Below are 18039 nucleotides of genomic sequence, written 5' to 3' on the forward strand. Positions count from 1 at the left end.
AGAAAAACTGCAGTGGATTCAGGACAGTGAGCATGGAAACCTCTTTTCGAAGACAGTGAATAAAAGCTTTAAAAAGCAGGAAGAGTAGCATAGTTTCATATGTACAGTGCTGAGAATGAATTGTTCTTAATTCTCAAAAAGGCAGTAAATCTTTGAGTTGATGTTTGAAATGAGAGAGATGCTGTAACACTGAATATAAGTATATTTTACGAAAGGAGGTAATGGGTTGAATACATTTAGTGATTGTGTCTTCCTGCTGTTGAAACATCTCGATCTGGTACTACTATCTCGCGGAAGATTTGTATCCAGAAATTGCACAATAATAATTTTTGGTACAATATACAAGTATGACAAAGGATTACACATTTTTGTTCGGTGTGAAAATCAGAAGTTAGAATATCTGGAAGAACCATGTGATGAGGTTCCATTGATTGGTTCTGTAATACTGTGGGATTTTCAGTAGTCCAGAGTTGAGTGGCTGACACAAGTGTTGAGAGTACATTTTTATTTTAAAATCTCATGGACTGTGTCTAATAACAAACTATAAAGATCAATTTTTGACTCTTTTTGAGAGCCATTTCCTTAAAGATTGATGATCAAAGGGACTTAAGGTAATTACCAAAATTAACTAGTGCTAGCATTTATTGATTGAGTGGCAGATTCAGATTCAGTTGTAGATTTTGAAGAGAGTTAGATAACTACTTGGACCAAAAAAATGCAGACCTATGGGGGAAGACAAGGGCTAATAGCATTGATTTTTGAAAACATTGGTGCAGGCTTAGTAGATCGAATTGTCTGCTTGTGTTCTGTACTATTTTCTGGTTAATTCCCTTTGAATAATTAAAGAGTTGGAATTGTTTTTGATGTGTGGTCGTGGGTAGATAGGGTAGTGAAGGAGAAATTTGGTATGCTTGTTTATATTGATCAGTGCACTGAGTATATGAGTTGGAAGGTTATGTGCAGCTGTACAGGACATTGGTCAGGCCACTGTTGGCATACTGTATGCAATTCTGGTCTCCCTGCGGTAGGAAGGATTTTGTGAAACTTGAAAGGATTCAGATAAGATTTACAAGGATGTTGCCATGGTTGGAGGGTTGAACTATAGGGAGAGGCTGAATAGACTGCTTTCTCTAGAGTGTTGGAGGCTAAGGGATGACATTAAAGAGGTTTATAAAATCATGAGAAGCATGGATAGGGTGAATAGACCAGGTCTTTTCCCTGGAGTGGGGGACAAAACATGACAGTGTAGGTTTACGTTGAGAAGGCAAAGATTCAAATGGGACCTGGGATGACAACATTTTCGAGGAGAGGGTGGTGTGTGTATGCAGTGAGCTGTCAGATGAAATGGTGAGGGCTGGTATAATTACAGTATTTAAAAGGCATGTGGATATGTACATGAACAGGAAGGTTTAGAGGGATATGGGCTTAATGCTAGCACGTGGCACTAGATTAATTTAGGATATCTGGTCAGCATGGATGAGTTGGACAGAAGGGCCTGTTTCTCTGCTGTACATCTCTATGACTCTGTGACTAACCAAATGGAAATCTTCACAATTGTGTTGGTTCAACAAAGTGCCTGTGAAATTTTGTATGAAAGCAACCCAGGAGCATAAATATTTGCTAATCAATGACATGTTGTAGAATGACACAACACTGAACAAGGCCACTGGGCCCATTAGCCTGTCTTGGCTTTCTTGAAAGAGCTATTCATATAGAGCTACTTAGCTGTTCTCTTTCCTCGTAGTGGAAGAAAGGTTCCTCCTTTAAAGTGAACTAAATGAGAGTTTTAGAAAGTCACTTAGATTACTTTTCCTACTGTTTTGATGCATTCCAGATCACAGCAGCCAACTTATTGGATCAAAACAACATCTTGCCTCCCTTCTGGTTCTTTTGCTAATTAAGTCTAAAGCTGTATCTTCTGAATATTAATCCTCTGACCATTGGAAACTGTGTAGTTCTTATCTATCAAAGCCCTTCATGATTTTGAATGTGCATTAAATCACTGCTCGACTTCCTTTGTCAGCAACTCCAGCTTCACCATTTTCTTCATACAACAAAGATCCTGGAAGCCCTTGTGCTAAACCAGTTCACTGTTATCAAGACATTGTAATGCTTTTGTTTCACTGGTAATGTTAAAATTACATAGGACTTTGATTAGACCACACTTAGAACATTATGAACAAATCTGGTTTCTCTTGTATTTAAAATAAAGTAATGTAAAGCGCTAGGGGACTGGGGAATTGGAAATGTGACAGTGTTATTTCAGAAGAAGGCAAAGGATAACCCTGGAAACTACAGACCTGTCAGCTTCACATCACTAGTGAGAAAACTGATGGAGGCCATAGTAAATCTATGGAGAAACGTAAGTTCACACTAAACAGTCAGTCAAGGCCATGTCATGTCTGACAAATTTAATTGAGTTCTTTGACGAGTTGATCTGGGCAGTGTGTGAGGGTAGTGCTGTGGATGTTGTATATTGGGACCGTTCTGAAAGCACTTGATGTGGTGCCATGTGACAGGTTGGTTAGCAAATTAGAACTGTTTGTGATTGATGGGCTCTTGGTGATGATATGGATTAGAAGTTGGCTAAAAGATAGGAAGAAGAGGGCATTTCCCAGACTGGAGACATATTGAAAGTGACATTCAGGGATCAGTGTTGAAATCGTTGCTTTTCCTGATTTATGTAAATGATTTGGAGATGGGTGTTGAGCGCACAATCTAAATTTGCAGATGGCACTAAGCTGGGGAGAATTGTGAGATGATGCTGAGCAACCTAAGAGGGTTGTTGGCAGACGCCTGGCAGATGAATTTCAATGCAGAGCTATGCGATATAATGAATTTTGATTGAAGAAACATGGATGGATAATACCAGCTCAATGGTACAACTTTAAGGGAATACCTTAAACCATAAGCTATTCGGCGCATTGAGTCTGCTCTGCCATTCAATCATGGCTGATAAGTTCCTCAACCCCCTTCTCCTGCTTTTTCTCTGCGATCCTTGATCCCCTTTGTAATCAAGAACCTATCTAACTCAGTCTTAAATGTCAAGAGGAGATAATTCTCTGAAGGTGACCAGGTAAGTTGAAACAATAGCTGGAAGGCTTGTAGGATCCTTGGGTTTATAAATATAAGAATAGAGTATGAAGCAAGGAATTGTTGCCCGACCTCTACAAATCAGTAGTCAGACCACATTTGGAGTATTGTATTCACTTCTGGGCACCTAATTTAAGGAAGGATGTTAAAGCGCAGAGAGATGCAATGAAGATTTACCGGAATGGTGCCAAGAATGACAGATTTTACATACAATGAAAGATCAGAGAAATTGGGTTTATTCTCCTTGGAGCTGAAAAGATTAAGAGGTGATCTTATTGAGGTGCTTAAAATTATGAACAATTTTCACAGGATAAATTGGTCAGCAAGAAAGTTATGATTGAGATGAGGAGAATCTCCTTTACTCTGAGTTGTTAGGATTTGGAATGTGTTGCCTAGGAAGGTGGCCGTGGTGGGTTTCATAGGAGATTTTAAAAGAAACCTGGATGAATTTTGAAAGTAATGAATTTTGAGTACCATGGAAATAAGGCTGTGGAAGGGGACTTGATAGGAAGCTTTTCTGGAAAGTCATTACAGACATGATAGGTTGAATGGCCTCTTATACTGTAAAATTCTATGATTCTAAAGATAACTGGGCTGAGAGGTTTTGATTCTTGAAGAGATTTGACAGGCTGGGGATCCTTTCATCAGAAAAGAGAAGTTTGAGTACTGACCAGGTACAGGAAAGGCTTTTATTTTAAGAAAGAGTTTGAGAGGCTTGATGTAAAGATAGTGTTAAATTTTCAGAGGGGGCCAGTTTAGTGACTGGACAGAGTGAAGGTGAATTTTGGAACTCTGGCAACCACAATTGTTTCAATACTCTCATTTAGAGACAACTGTCTGAGGTGCTACCTTTTGCCTATCGAATGTGGTTTCAGCTGCTGTCTTTTTGTCAACCTGCTATGACTCTGACTCTGATACTTTCTACTTTGCTGTTCGTTAAGAGGTTTTCTTTATGCCCGTGTTCCTGGTAGTATTTCCCTTCCTCCCTTACTTAACAGCAGGTATGTCCTGATTCAGGCTGATTCGGAAGTGGAATTGTGATGGATTCCGCATCTCTTTCCCAGTAGCTTCCATTTTAGGGCTGACACCTGTGAATTTTCTCTGTCATGTTGCATTCTCTGTCATGGACAGCTGAATGCTTAACTGTGCCGGCCTCATTTCTCCCTCCTTCACCACACGATATATCTCAGCTTCCTTTTAAATGACATTATACTATTTGCCTCAATTATTTGTTCCTAGCAGGTTTCTTCTGGATTATTCCCTGTTGGATTTATTAGTGACAGCACTAAATTCATGACCCCTTGGTTAGGATTTCCCCACAAGTAAAGCCATTTCTCTTCATCTGCCTTATCAACTCTATATAACCTCTACATAAAGTTCAGAGTTGTATTTGTTATGCATAGGTTGTCATATTTGCTCCATTAATAAAGATTATTATTTAACATCTCTAAAATTATTTGTGCACAGTCAGCTGTGTGTGTTAGGGCTGTTTTGATATATAAACTAAATTATTTTAAAGAACGGCTTATTATATTTATGTAGTTGGCTTCTCCTAAACATGTCAGTTTTGCTCTGGCAAAGTCTACTTATGCAGATATTTAAGTGTCAGTTACGGCCTGCTTATGAATGCGCTCCTTCTGGGTGTGACTTTTCCAGCTTCAAGTCCCATAGTAACACAGAATTGTCAGAGGCAGTGTCTTTTGAATGAATTGTTAGACCAAGGCTGTAAAGGTCCTATGACTCTATATTGAAGAAGGCCATCATCAAAAACATGAACTTGTCATTATTGCTTCACTTTTTCTGAGAGCTTGCGACAGGCAAATTGGCTGCTGTCTTTCCCGTTTTACAACAGTGATAGCATTTGCAAAGTCCTTTGGCCCATATGCTTTGAGGCATCTCTGGGGTATGTCATATAAATGCAGTGTAAATGCAAATTGTTATGGCTGTTCTTATTCTATATATTTCCTATTAGTAGATCCTCATTCAGGAGCTTAAATCATTAATTAAATAATTTGCACACATAATCACTGCTGATGATAATTCTGTAATTAGCTACTAGTTAATAATAATCTTCAGACCTGAAGAGCTTTCGCAAATTTTGAGATTGTACTAAATGCTCGTATTAAAATTAAACAACATAATAATCAGTCAATTTGCCCTAATAGCAGGATTATCAGTATTGTTGGGGTGATAACTCTTTTAGCTGAAGATTTCATTTAATAGCTAAGCTATTGATGGGAGATCTAATAGAAACTTACAAGATAATGTATGGCTTAGAAAGGGTGGATGCTGGGAAGTTGTTTCCGTTAGGCGGGGAGACTAGGACCTGTGGGCACAGCCTTAGAATTAGAGGGGGTAAATTTTAAAACGGAAATGAGGAGACATTTCTTCAGCCAGAGTGGTAGGCCTGTGGAATTCAGTGCCATGGAGCGCAGTGGAGGCCGGGATGTTAAATGTCTTCAAGGCAGAGATTGATAAACTCTTGATCTCACAAGGAATCAAGGGCTACGGGGGTGCAGGGAAGTGGAGTTGAAATGCCCATCAGCCATGATTTAAATGGCGGAGTGGACTTGATGGGCCGAATGGCCTTACTTCCACTCCTGTGTCTTATGGTCTTAAGCTCTGCCGATTTTTGCACATACTTTTTGTTGGCTGTGTCAGTTCTTTATTTTCAGTTTGGTTTACTTCTGGAGATCATTTCATACATAATCCCTAACCAGATGAGACGGCACCACCCATTCTCTTTTCTCCAAAGCATTGTGACTGAACAGCTTTTTTTGCAGCATGTGTACATTGTACCATTTCAGTAATGTGTTCCAGGTACTGACTGTCTTGAGGTGTGAAAACAAAACTTGAGCATTTTGCGATAACACAGCTTGGAGCTGGAGGAACCCAGCGGGCCAGGCAGCATCAGAGAAGCAGGAAAGCTGACGTTTCGGGTCGGGACCTTTCTTCAGAAAAGGAAGGGTCTGAAGAACAGTCCCACCCTGAAACGTCAACTTTCTGTTCCTCTGATGCTGCCTGGCCCGCTGTGTTCCTCCAGCTCCATGCTGTGTTATCTCTGACTCTAGCATCTGCATCTATCTCTGATTAAGCATTTTGCGAATGCCGTTTGCACTTTTGGGTGTGTTACTCACTCAGGACTTCCTTATGAATGGTGATGGACAGGTACAGACCCTTTGCTCTATCCAGTCTGCACCCGTACGATTATGATGCCTTGTGTATTCTAAATACTAAGATTAACATAAATCAAAATCCTTTAGGTGTTAGTTAAATGCTGTACATCCCATTTCGGTGAAATGAAAGGCTCAGGCCTCTTTGGGGAAAGTAAATCTTGGGAATTTTTTTCTGATTTATTAAGCTATTAAAGCTAATCTGAGAGATCAGTCTGGCCCTGATAATTCCTTGCATCATTTATCCCTTTGTGAAAAGTGATCATTGTTGTACCAAGAAAATGGTTCCACTTTGTTTGAAGGCATGTTGTGATTTGCTGCCTGCTGAGCCTGCTCCAGAATTTCACTTCCTGATATTGAAAATTGATTTTAACCTATATACTGAAATATATGACACCCCCCCTTCTTCTGTCCTACTAATTGGAACACAGGCATGACAACAAAATCTGGTCCCTTCATCACCTGTAAACCTCAATGAACTGACCTGCAAATCTGCAATTCACTGAAGTGGAAAGGTTCAGTCTGTATTCATAACTAAGATAATACCTTAAAAACTAAATGCGGTGGACTGGAAGTCCCAAGATGAATAGATAACTATAAGTTGTTAAGTTTAGTGAGTGACTATGTCGAGTGAAAATACTTAATTTGTAGTAAGACGTGGTTGAGGTACATATAGAGCTTATTCTAATGTATACATGTCACATTATATGCCTCTTATATAATGCTTTCTCACTAACCTAATGTTGCTCATCATTTGTTTTTATTTAAGTTGAAAATCCCCAAAGAGCTTCCTCAGATCTTCATGCTGTGGAAAATGTGCCTATGTCACTAGCCGGAGTGCCATTGAGTGAGTGCATGCTGCATATAATGTGATGTAAAAACAATGTCCCATCACACACAAACCTGATACTTTCAATATACTGCACCCCTTGCACCATTAGTTTGGCCCTTGAAAGCATTGAATTGAGGTACCTGGCTGTTCACTAATTTTGCACAATACTTTCAAGCTCTTAAATAATTTTATGTATTCTTCCAATGATGTCTTGAAAGAGTTAAGACATTTGCTCAAAGTCAGAAGTTTCATGCATGATGAACAAGTCTGCGTTGACCTTGAAGAGGAGATGCTTCAGTAAGCTTTCTTTTTATTGCATAATATTGCGAACTCTGTGTTTTGCTTTTGACTTCAGATCAGAATAAAAGGCCACGGATAGAAGGTGGTCGTCATGGAATGGTTTTCCAGCATACAACTACTTTAGGATCTCCAGCTATTGTTCCCTTACAGCAACTCATGCCAACAGTGCAGGGTAAGAGATAACAAACACATCTTCACATACACATTTTGATGTCTTCTCTCATTTACAAGGACCTTTTTCATTTACTTTAGCTTGTGCGTAAACATCCTTTGACAGAGTATCCATCAATTTAAAGTGAGAGTAATAGTTTCAGTAAGGGTGTCATTTGTATTCTGTATCTTACTTCTAACTTTAATGAATGTGAACAATGCCAGTTTTAAATGAAAGTGCACACGATCAAACCGTCATGCATGACCATTAGCGACATTTTCAAAAGGCTAAAATTTCTGTTTACAGGGAGAAGCTGCAAGAAATTATAAACTCAGTTCCATCCATGTTATTAATGATGCCCTCCAGCAAGTTAATTGGTGCGTTATAAAGAGGGCTGTGCTATATTGAAAGTATCAGTGTAATATAAATGCAGTATGTGATGTTTTCAAACTGTGCATATACGCTCTCTCAATTGGTGTTTCAGAGCACATTGATCTCTGATTCAAATCTGAGAAAAATGCACTTGTCCTTTAAAGAGGTTTGAACATGGCTTTGCTTTTTCTTTTAATGTGGACTGTTTAAAATTCTGTTTGGAATGTGCTTTATATTTCGTAGTAGGTACATGCATGGTGTGGCCAACTTGTGTGTTGACTTCAACTTTTCATTTTTAGTGCTTTCTAACCATAAAGGTAAAGAAGGATTTGCAGCTGGTCTGTTAACCTTGTATTCTGATGTTGGATGCATTCGCCCTTCTTTTAATTTTAATTTTCTATACTCATGATTGTGATTAAGCAGTGCCATATTTTACTGCACCTCCTCCTTTTCCTCCTTTTTATGTTCCCTGAAGAGTCTTCATATATCAACCATGACACTGTGTCCTCTGGGTCAGACGGTTATGGTTTCCAAACACCTTGGACTGCACTAGTCCTTCAGTTCTGTACTAAGGCATTGCTGTACCGTTGAAGGTACCCTTTCTTGGATGAGATGTTCACTGTAGGTCTGTCTGAGCTATCGGATGGGAGCAAAGGCTTCGCACGGAATGTATAAAGAAAAGCTCAGGAATTCTCACCTGTTTCCTGGCTAATACTTATCCAAATAATCAGTTTTAAAAACAGTTATTGGATATTTTCTTCTTGCTGTAATTGGGACTTCCTTATCTGCATATTGGCTGTACTTCAAAAGTGAAGTCCATTGGTTATAGAATACTTTGGGACGTTTTGAAGTTGTGACATGTGCTATATAAATATAACATCTTTATTTCTTTGAATTTGAATCCTAGGTTTTTGGTGACTAACATAAATGATCACGTCAGTTTGGGTGTAATGCTACAGGCTGAATTTAACATTGAACTAACGTTTACAGGCCAGTCTTGTGCATTTTGGATTGGGCAATTTTTCCTGATTTACTAGTGAAGATCAGTGCAAGAATTGTAGACAATATCACCTAGAAAGCTGTGCATGAACATTTCAGTGTTGCAGTCAGTCCCTAACTGATTCCAGCATATTATCAGGCTTGCACATTCTGTAAGTGGTGCTGCAGTTTTAAAACAACATCTCTCAAAGCAAGCCTCTCAACAAACGTTGGATGGGTCACTTTGATTCTAAACCGTCTGAATCATCCAGCTGGTCTTAAAATAATGCTTACTGTTCTATAGCGCCTTATTGCATCATAATGTGTGAAGCAGAGAAGTGCATTGACAGTTGTTATGTAGCCTACATAACAATCACTCCAGTGATAATAGGTTTCACCTTGTTCATATTAGCATCTTTCTCCACAAAGGAAATAAGTGCTTTATCCCCATTGACACTGGACACACAGAAGCTTCTTCCAAGCTCTGTGAAGTGAGAACGTGTTTCTTGATGCTTTGAAAATGTACCTCTGGAGAGGAAGCCTATGGGGAATTTGTGGTGTAATTCAACTTTTGTCTGAGTGACGTGTTCTGTTTTCTTTAATTCTCATTTCCCAAGATAGATATGTGAGCATGTTGTTTGGGTATTGAGTAGGTCTTTTGTTTTCCTTGCCTGTATGTTGCCAGAACTGTAAGGTCAAACTGTATAGGTGGATTAACTTGCACTATGTGTAAATCATAACCTGTTTCAGGCTGCCATTATTGACATGTTCTTGCCTGTTTTCTGCTTTTATAAGTGTCTCTCCTAGACTCTTTGTGATCAGGTCATTAACTAAATGTGCATGCTTAATTTCCCAAAATGACCAACATTTTTTTTGTACAAAATTTGAAGGTGATGGGACATAATTTGAAAATGAAGTGCTTAATTTGCAGGTGACTTGAGTGGTAAGTTTATTTCTATTTCCACTGCCTAGGTTCAAACTGCCTGTGTAAAGCTTCTGCATTGCCTTGTGGATTCTGTGTTTTGCATTATTTAGCTTTGTAAATTAATGGCATCATGCGCAGTTTTCACAGAGTCACAGTGGCAGGAATTTGGAACTCTGTTTGACATTGGAGTGAAAAGAAGCTGTTTCTCTCAGTATTTGATTTTTTTTGTTTCCCGCCGTGCACCAGAAACTCAATAAACATAATTGCATTTGCAGTACTGCAGTCCCACAGAGAGCTTAGTTGTACATATTACTATCATTACCCCCGAATTGAACTTCGCTTACAGGTTTGAGACAACTGTGTTTTTCTCAACAGTTTGGTTTTGCGATTTATCTGTTTAAATTAGATTGAAGTCTCCAGGGTTGAGCAGGATCAATAAATTTGCTTCTGTGAAATTTTACAACTGCATATTGAGTTTATTTACTTCTAGTGTCAGTAAACTGTTTTTCTAAAAATTCAATAGAAGATGATGACAGAAAAACCAGTGCTGAATCTCACCAAGGAATTCTGTGCCAAGAATTTTTTTTTCTCTCTTTTGTCAAATGTGCTGAAAAGATTCAGTTTGATTTCAATCAGGTTTGGTTTTCAGAATTAATTTAGATCTGGGGCATGTTTCCTGAGATGCTTGAAGTTAAGTAGCTATATTTAGGAGGTTACGAACTATTATGTTGCAGAGAGGCAGACTTTTGATCATTCAACTTGGAAGGAATTTATTTGTCCCATTTTGTCTGTTTTGCCTCTTGGAAAGAACTATCTAATTGGCCACTTTGTCGATAACTGCAACTTTAATGTTTATCCAGTTTCTTTTTGAGTGCTGCTATTGAATTTGTTTCCACCACCCTTCCAGATAGTACAGTTTAGATCATCAGACCTCTGTGTGCTTTATTTTTAGAAAGGTAATCTCATCTCAGGTTACTTTACCAGCTTTTAAAATCTGTTACTAAATTGTTACCAACACTACAGCCATGAAAACAGTTTCTCTTCATTTACTACATCCAAACCCGTCATCATCTTGAACATAAGTCAATTTCCCCTTTAACCTTTTCTGTTTTAAAAAGAAAGTTCCCAAATTCTTGTGTTCCTCAGTGTGATTTGGGGTTCTTCACCCTGGTGAATTTTCTCTGTACCCAAGACGTTGATGTCCTTTTAAAAGTGAAATGTCCAGAACTGGCCACAGTACGCCAGCTGATGCCTAACCAATGTTTTATAAAAGTTTGCTGCAATTTCCATGTTTTTTATGCTCTCTTTCACTGTGTTTATGAAATCCAGGAATCATACATTTTGATTTTAGCTTTGTTTCACAGCCTGGCACTGTGGATGATACTTTTAGACAATGTTAATTGCATTCATTAACCATTTACTAAAATTAAATGACTTAGTTAAAACAAGAACAAACAATGCTGACTGCATGTTCTCTGTGTTTCACATTTCTTTAGGTGGAATGCCCCCTACGCCTCAGACAATACAGCTTGGTGGCCAGAAACAAAACCAACAGCAGTACGACCCTTCCAAAGGACCTCCAGTGCAGAACGCAGCTAGCCTGCACACGCCTCCGCCTCAGCTGCCTGGCAGACTGCAGCCCACAGTTATGCCATTGACATCACTCCCAGCTACCATTCAGTTGACACAACAACACATAGTCGAAACCCAGCTGCAGTCCCATCCCCAGCTTCACCCCCAGCCCCTTCTTCAGCCCCAACCCCAGCCTCAAAATCTTCCACAGCTCAAGGCTCAGCAGCAGCCTGTTTCTCTTTCACAGTCTCAGACCCAGCTTCAAGTTCAGCTCCAGCAGCAGGTTCAAGCTCCACTTCATGTACCGATGCAGACTCAACCGTCAGCACAACTTCAGCAGTCACAAGCACACCTTTCTCAACAGCAGGTAAATGTACTGTGTGGAGGTAGTATATGAACCATATGTCTTGATGATGAAAGTTGCCTTTTCAACTGTAATGGTTCAAGCAGAAATCAAACACATGTTGACATCTCTGATTTCACTTCACTATAGCTACTTTATGAACTTTCATTAGTATTGTCATTTCTAGCTTTTTCTAACCATGTTGTAATTCTGAGATTCATCATTTCAGTTACAATCGCAAACAAGATCATAAATTGCTGGAAAAACTCAGCATATCTGGCAACATCAGCAGAGAGAAAGCAGAGTTAATGCTTCAGGTCCAGTGACCCTTCTTCAAAACATCACAGACACCATTGTTTATCTCAATGTTTCAACAAAGCCCTTCTATAGAACATAGGACATAGAACATAGAGCAGTACAGGCCCACGTTAAACCTAAGGTCTATCTAACTTCCACCTTATGCTGTCATCCATATGTCTGTCTAATAGCCACTTAAATGCCCCTAATGAGGCTGACTCTTCTACCCTCTCCGGCAATGCATTCCACGCCCCTCCCACTGTAGGAGTAAAGAACCTACCTCTGATGTCTCCCCTATATCTACCTCAACTCACTTTAATACTATACCCCCTCGTAATAGCTCCCTCCACCCTAGGAAATAGTCTCTGGCTGTCTACTCTGTCTAAACCTCTGATCGTTTTGTACACTTCTATCAAGTCACCTCTCATCTTTTGTTGTTCTAAAGAGAAAAGCCATAGCGCTCTCAACCTTTCCTCATAAGTCCTTCCCTCCATTCCAGGCAACATCCTGGTAAATCTCCTCTGCACCTTTTCCAAGACTTTCACATCTTTCCTGTAATGAGGTGACCAGAACTGGACACAATACTCTAGATGTGGCCAAACCAAGCTTTTGTATAGATGGAGCATAACTTCATGGCTCTTGAACTCAATCCCTCTATTAATGAAAGCTAACACACCATACGCTGTCTTAATAACTCTATCTACCTGAGTGGTAGCTTTCAGGAACTAAGGACATGAACTACAAGATCTGTCTGCACCTCCACACTGCCAAGAACCTTTCCGTTAACCCTGTATTCTGCTTTCAAGTTTGTCCTTCCAAAATGAATCATCTCACAGTTTTCAGGGTTAAACTCCATGTGCCACTTCTCAGCCCAGCTCTGCATCTTAACAATGTCTCTTTGTAACTGAGAATAGCCCTTCGCACTATCCACAATGTGACCCACCTTTGTATTGTCCGCAAACTTACTAATCCACCCTTCCACTCCTACATCCAAATCATTTACAAAAATCACAAGTAGAAGAGGACCCAGAACAGATCCTTCTGTTGCACCACTCATAACTGAGCACCATGTTGAATATTTTCCATCCACTACCACCATTTGTCTTCTAAGGGTCAGCCAATTCTGAATCCAATCTGCCACATTTTCTCCTGTCCCATGCCTCCTTACTTTCTGCATGAGCCTACCACGGGGAACCTTATCAAACGCCTTACTTAAATCCATGTATACCACAACCACTGCTCTACCTTCATCTACATGTTTGGCCACCTCTTCAAAGAATTCACTAAAGTTTGTGAGGCATGATCTACCCCTCACAAATCCATGCTGACTATCACAAATCAAACTGTGCCTATCCAAGTGATCGTAAATCCTATCTCTCAGACCCATTTCCAATAATTTGTCCACCACTAACGTAAGACTAACTGGCCTGTAATTTCTGGGGTTATCCCTGTTCCCTTTTTTTTGAACAAGGGAATGACGTTTGCCTCTCTCCAATCTTCCAGCACTATACCTCTGGAAAGTGAGGGCGAAAAGATCATTGCCAAAGGCCCTGTATTCTCTTCCCTCGCCTCCCATAGAATCCTTGGATAAATTCCATCAGGCCCGAGGGACTTATGTATCTTCAAATTTCTCAAAATTCCTAATACATCTTCCTTACTAACATCTTTCTCCTCTAGCCTACCATCCTGTTTCAAACTGTCCTCCTCTACAACTAGGTCCCTCTCAGTTGTGAGTACTGAAGCAAAGTATTCATTAAGGACCTCTCCTTTCCTCATTGTGTAATTATCCAGATGCCCCTTGATACGGTTGATATGATTTGCCTCAACTACTCCCTGTGGCAGTAAAATGATCAAAGGATGTGAGGACGCGGTTCTGAGTTGGATGTGTTGACCCTGATTGTATTGAAGAGGGAGCAGGCTTGCAGGACTGAATAGCTTATTAATGCTGTATCAGAGATAATGGGAACTGCAGATGCTGGAGATTCCAAGCTAATAAAATGTGAGGCTGGACGAACACAGCAGGCCAAGCAGCATCTCAGGAGCACAAAAGCTGACGTTTCGGGCCTAGACCCTTCATCAGAGAGGGGGATGGGGGGAGGGAACTGGAATAAATAGGGAGAGAGGGGGAGGCGGACCGAAGATGGAGAGTAAAGAAGATAGGTGGAGAGAGTGTAGGTGGGGAGGTAGGGAGGGGATAGGTCAGTCCAGGGAAGACGGACAGGTCAAGGAGGTGGGATGAGGTTAGTAGGTAGCGGGGGGTGCGGCTTGGGGTGGGAGGAAGGGATGGGTGAGAGGAAGAACCGGTTAGGGAGGCAGAGACAGGTTGGACTGGTTTTGGGATGCAGTGGGTGGGGGGGAAGAGCTGGGCTGGTTGTGTGGTGCAGTGGGGGGAGGGGACGAACTGGGCTGGTTTAGGGATGCAGTAGGGGAAGGGGAGATTTTGAAACTGGTGAAGTCCACATTGATACCATATGGCTGCAGGGTTCCCAGGCGGAATATGAGTTGCTGTTCCTGCAACCTTCGGGTGGCATCATTGTGGCAGTGCAGGAGGCCCATGATGGACATGTCATCAAGAGAATGGGAGGGGGAGTGGAAATGGTTTGCGACTGGGAGGTGCAGTTGTTTTTTGCGAACTGAGCGGAGGTGTTCTGCAAAGCGGTCCCCAAGCCTCCGCTTGGTTTCCCCAATGTAGAGGAAGTCGCACCGGGTACAGTGGATGCAGTATACCACATTGGCGGATGTGCAGGTGAACCTCTGCTTGATGTGGAATGTCATCTTGGGGCCTGGGATGGGGGTGAGGGAGGAGGTGTGGGGACAAGTGTAGCATTTCCTGCGGTTGCAGGGGAAGGTGCCGGGTGTGGTGGGGTTGGAGGGCAGTGTGGAGCGAACAAGGGAGTCACGGAGAGAGTGGTCTCTCCGGAAAGCAGACAGGGGAGGGGATGGAAAAATGTCTTGGGTGGTGGGGTCGGATTGTAAATTGTAAATTGTAAATCAGCTTTTGTGCTCCTGAGATGCTGCTTGGCCTGCTGTGTTCGTCCAGCCTCACATTTTATTAGCTTATTAATGCTCCTACTTTCTCCGTAACTCGTATGCATAACTATTTCTTCTAGTTTCCAGATTGGGAACCTGGAGAAATGTACTCTAGTAGCTTTTTTTAAAAGATGCATTGTTAATCTGAATTGCTATTTATAGCAGATTTGTCCATTTATATCCCTAGATATTCTGCTCCTAAACCCAACCCCTAAGTATTTGATCTCCTCCTTATTCTTCTGTCAGAATGTATTATATCATGTTGATCGGTGTTGTACTTAATTTGCTGAGTATATCTCCATTAATGTAATCTTTTATTGGAGTCGTCTGCTTCTATGCTGTATCATTGGTGGGTCCAAATTTAATACCCTTGCTCCCGTTCATTGGAGGATTTCCACTCTAGGAACTGCCTCCCCTGTGATCTTACGATCATTCCGCCTTACCATGCCATTAATGTTTCATTTCCCCAGATTTGATTTGCATTAATTTATACAGTACCTTGTTAAGTAGTCTTAGTGTTCATGAACCTGCCTGGGTTCGAGAGAAATGCAAGTAGGTGTTGTGATAGACAAAAAATTTGCTGCTTCTGTCAGAAATATACTTAGTCACTATGTTATGTTTGCATTTCTGATTTTGTACAGACTGTGACGCTGATGCGATCGACAAGTGACTCTGGCCAGGCATGCCAACGATTGATTGCCAATTCACTGCCTACCTCGTCTGTGCCACAAGTGACCCTTTCAGGGACAATATCTTCTGCTCCTGTACATCAAGCATTGACTAATAGGACTCCCCTGGCTGCAAGCAGGCCAGTGTCACCAATCTCTCAATCCAAACAAGCAGGGTTGGTTAGTTTGTCTGTCACGGTACCACCTAAAGCCCAAGTGGTGTTACAGAATTCATCACTAGTTTCACAGGATAGCACTACAAATGCAAAAGATAAAGTTGTCGAACAAGTCAAACAGGTAGGACAATGTAATTTAGCTGTTTCATTCCTTGCATCCAGATTGTAATGGGTTCTTCAACAATGGGATTTTCTCATTTTTAACAACAAAATCTTGATGAAGGCATCAGAACCTGTCCAGTGATCTGATTGTTACAGAAATAGTAGGAACTGCTGATGAACTTTCCTGCTCCTCTGATGCTGCTTGGCCTGCTGTGTTCATCCAGCTTCACACCGTGTTATATCAGTGATCTGATTGCTTAGTTTTTGCATCAGTGAGAAAGGAATGGAAAGATCTCTTGAGATGGTGTGATGCAGTTAGGTTGGAAGGGCCCAAGAGGAAGATGAGCACTGACCTGGTCTATCTTTTGGCCTGTTTCTGTGCTATAACTTTATCTGTGCACTGGAAATCGCATACTTTAAGCTTGCTGATTTTAATTTAAGATTGTGACTTATGTTTTACTGATTGTAGTATACCAGGAGGTCAGTTTAATATAGTGTGATGACAAGCCTATAATTTTTTATTCAATTTTAGAATTTGGAGTGGTTTAAAGAGAGAGGCAGATAGATATGGGTTACTGCTGGGTTACTGAAAAGTCAGGAAGTCATTAAGGAACAGCAATCTAAACCTAGCACTGCTCAGAAAGGATGTGACTGTAGCCCCCTGTAGTGTTAATGGAATAAGATATTTATACTTTTGGCTATTTGACAGCTGGATAAATATGTAAAGCTATTTGTTTTGTTTTGACTTCACAACAAAGAGCTCTGAGTTCAGTTCAGAAGAATCAGGTACTGAGCTCAGAAGTAAGTTGTCCATCCACCCAGGAGGAGTAGTATTTTCCAGTTTGGGGAAGCGAACTACTCCAGCAGGAGTAGCTTGTGAAGCTTCCAGGCCTTTGGATAGAGCTCTGCAAGTCATTAGAACTGAGAAAGTTTAGGTCTTCAGATTTGTGAAAGTTTCCTCACAGCAGATCTGGAAAGGAATCATCACTTTCTCTGCACTGTCCATATCTAGGAATCTGCAAGAGTTGAGTCTCAGATGGTGTTGGGAAACAGGTTGAAACTTCATTTTGATGTCTGTATTCTTTTTTTGAATGATACATATACATATTACTTGGTTTGTTTGGTTTTCTTGGTTTCTGTTGCGTTGCTAAAGAACATGTGCAACCATGTGGGGATATATTTTAGAAAGTAACCACCGTTATTTATTCGTAATAATTAGAAGCTGTGATGTATCAAGCCAGGTTTCATTCTGGGATCTACCTTGTCCTGTAGTATCCTTCAATTGAATCAAGACAATACTTGCTTGGAAAAGAAAGTTAGGGGAGGTTCTTAATTTGACAGATGTTTTACTGCTTCTGTTTAAGATTATTTTTTAAGTGGAAGGAGCAAGACTGTGCTTCACCAACTCCTTAAAGGACTTAATTTAGTGTCAGTTAGCCAATAGGCCTTCCCAATCTCAACAAACTTGAATAGAGGGTTATCATTTCAAGGACCAGTAAAATTTCAGGGCCTTAGCAAGAAATCTAGGGCTTGTGGGTTGCATGTCACCCTTGCATTGGATTATTCTTGTGTTATTGTACAAATGTGATGTTTCAGTATGCAACATGAGCAGTTAACTACACCAAGCAGATTTGCCACCTCACGGCTTATTTTTTCACTATATTCTTCACAGTTTAGAAGAATGGGAGGTATGCATTCAAAATTCTGACAAGACTTGACAGGATAAATGTCGGTAGGATGTCTCCCCTTGCTGGAATGGGACTAGAACCAGGGTACGTGGTCTCAATAAGCATCAGACCATTTAAGACAGATGAGGAGGAATTTTTCCATTCAGTGGGAGGTGAATCTTTGGCATTCTTTACCCTTTACAGCTGAGGTTCTGTCATTTAGTGTGTTGAAGAGTGAAGGAAAACAGGTGGGCATTCAGCTGGGACTGTAAAACTTGGAATGAACATGTAAAGCTCAACTCTACATTCTTTTATTCTGCATAGATCTCAAGCTGCAACAGATTTAGTATACATCAATTG

The 18039-nt window shown here is 40.6% G+C and overlaps 1 protein-coding gene across 1 annotated transcript in view; it reads left to right on the forward strand.

Annotated features, from left to right (window-relative positions):
- Positions 1-18039, forward strand: part of ep400 (E1A binding protein p400) — a 135839-nt gene that overhangs the window by 25893 nt on the left and 91907 nt on the right. Inside the window, exons 5-7 of the mRNA XM_048555918.2 lie at positions 7454-7570; positions 11321-11763; positions 15708-16031. Of these exons, the coding sequence (XP_048411875.2) occupies positions 7454-7570; positions 11321-11763; positions 15708-16031 (884 nt within the window). The remainder of the gene's footprint in view (positions 1-7453; positions 7571-11320; positions 11764-15707; positions 16032-18039) is intronic.

This window comes from Stegostoma tigrinum, chromosome 26 (genome assembly GCF_030684315.1).
Source record: "Stegostoma tigrinum isolate sSteTig4 chromosome 26, sSteTig4.hap1, whole genome shotgun sequence".
Classification (NCBI taxonomy): Eukaryota; Metazoa; Chordata; class Chondrichthyes; order Orectolobiformes; family Stegostomatidae; genus Stegostoma; species Stegostoma tigrinum.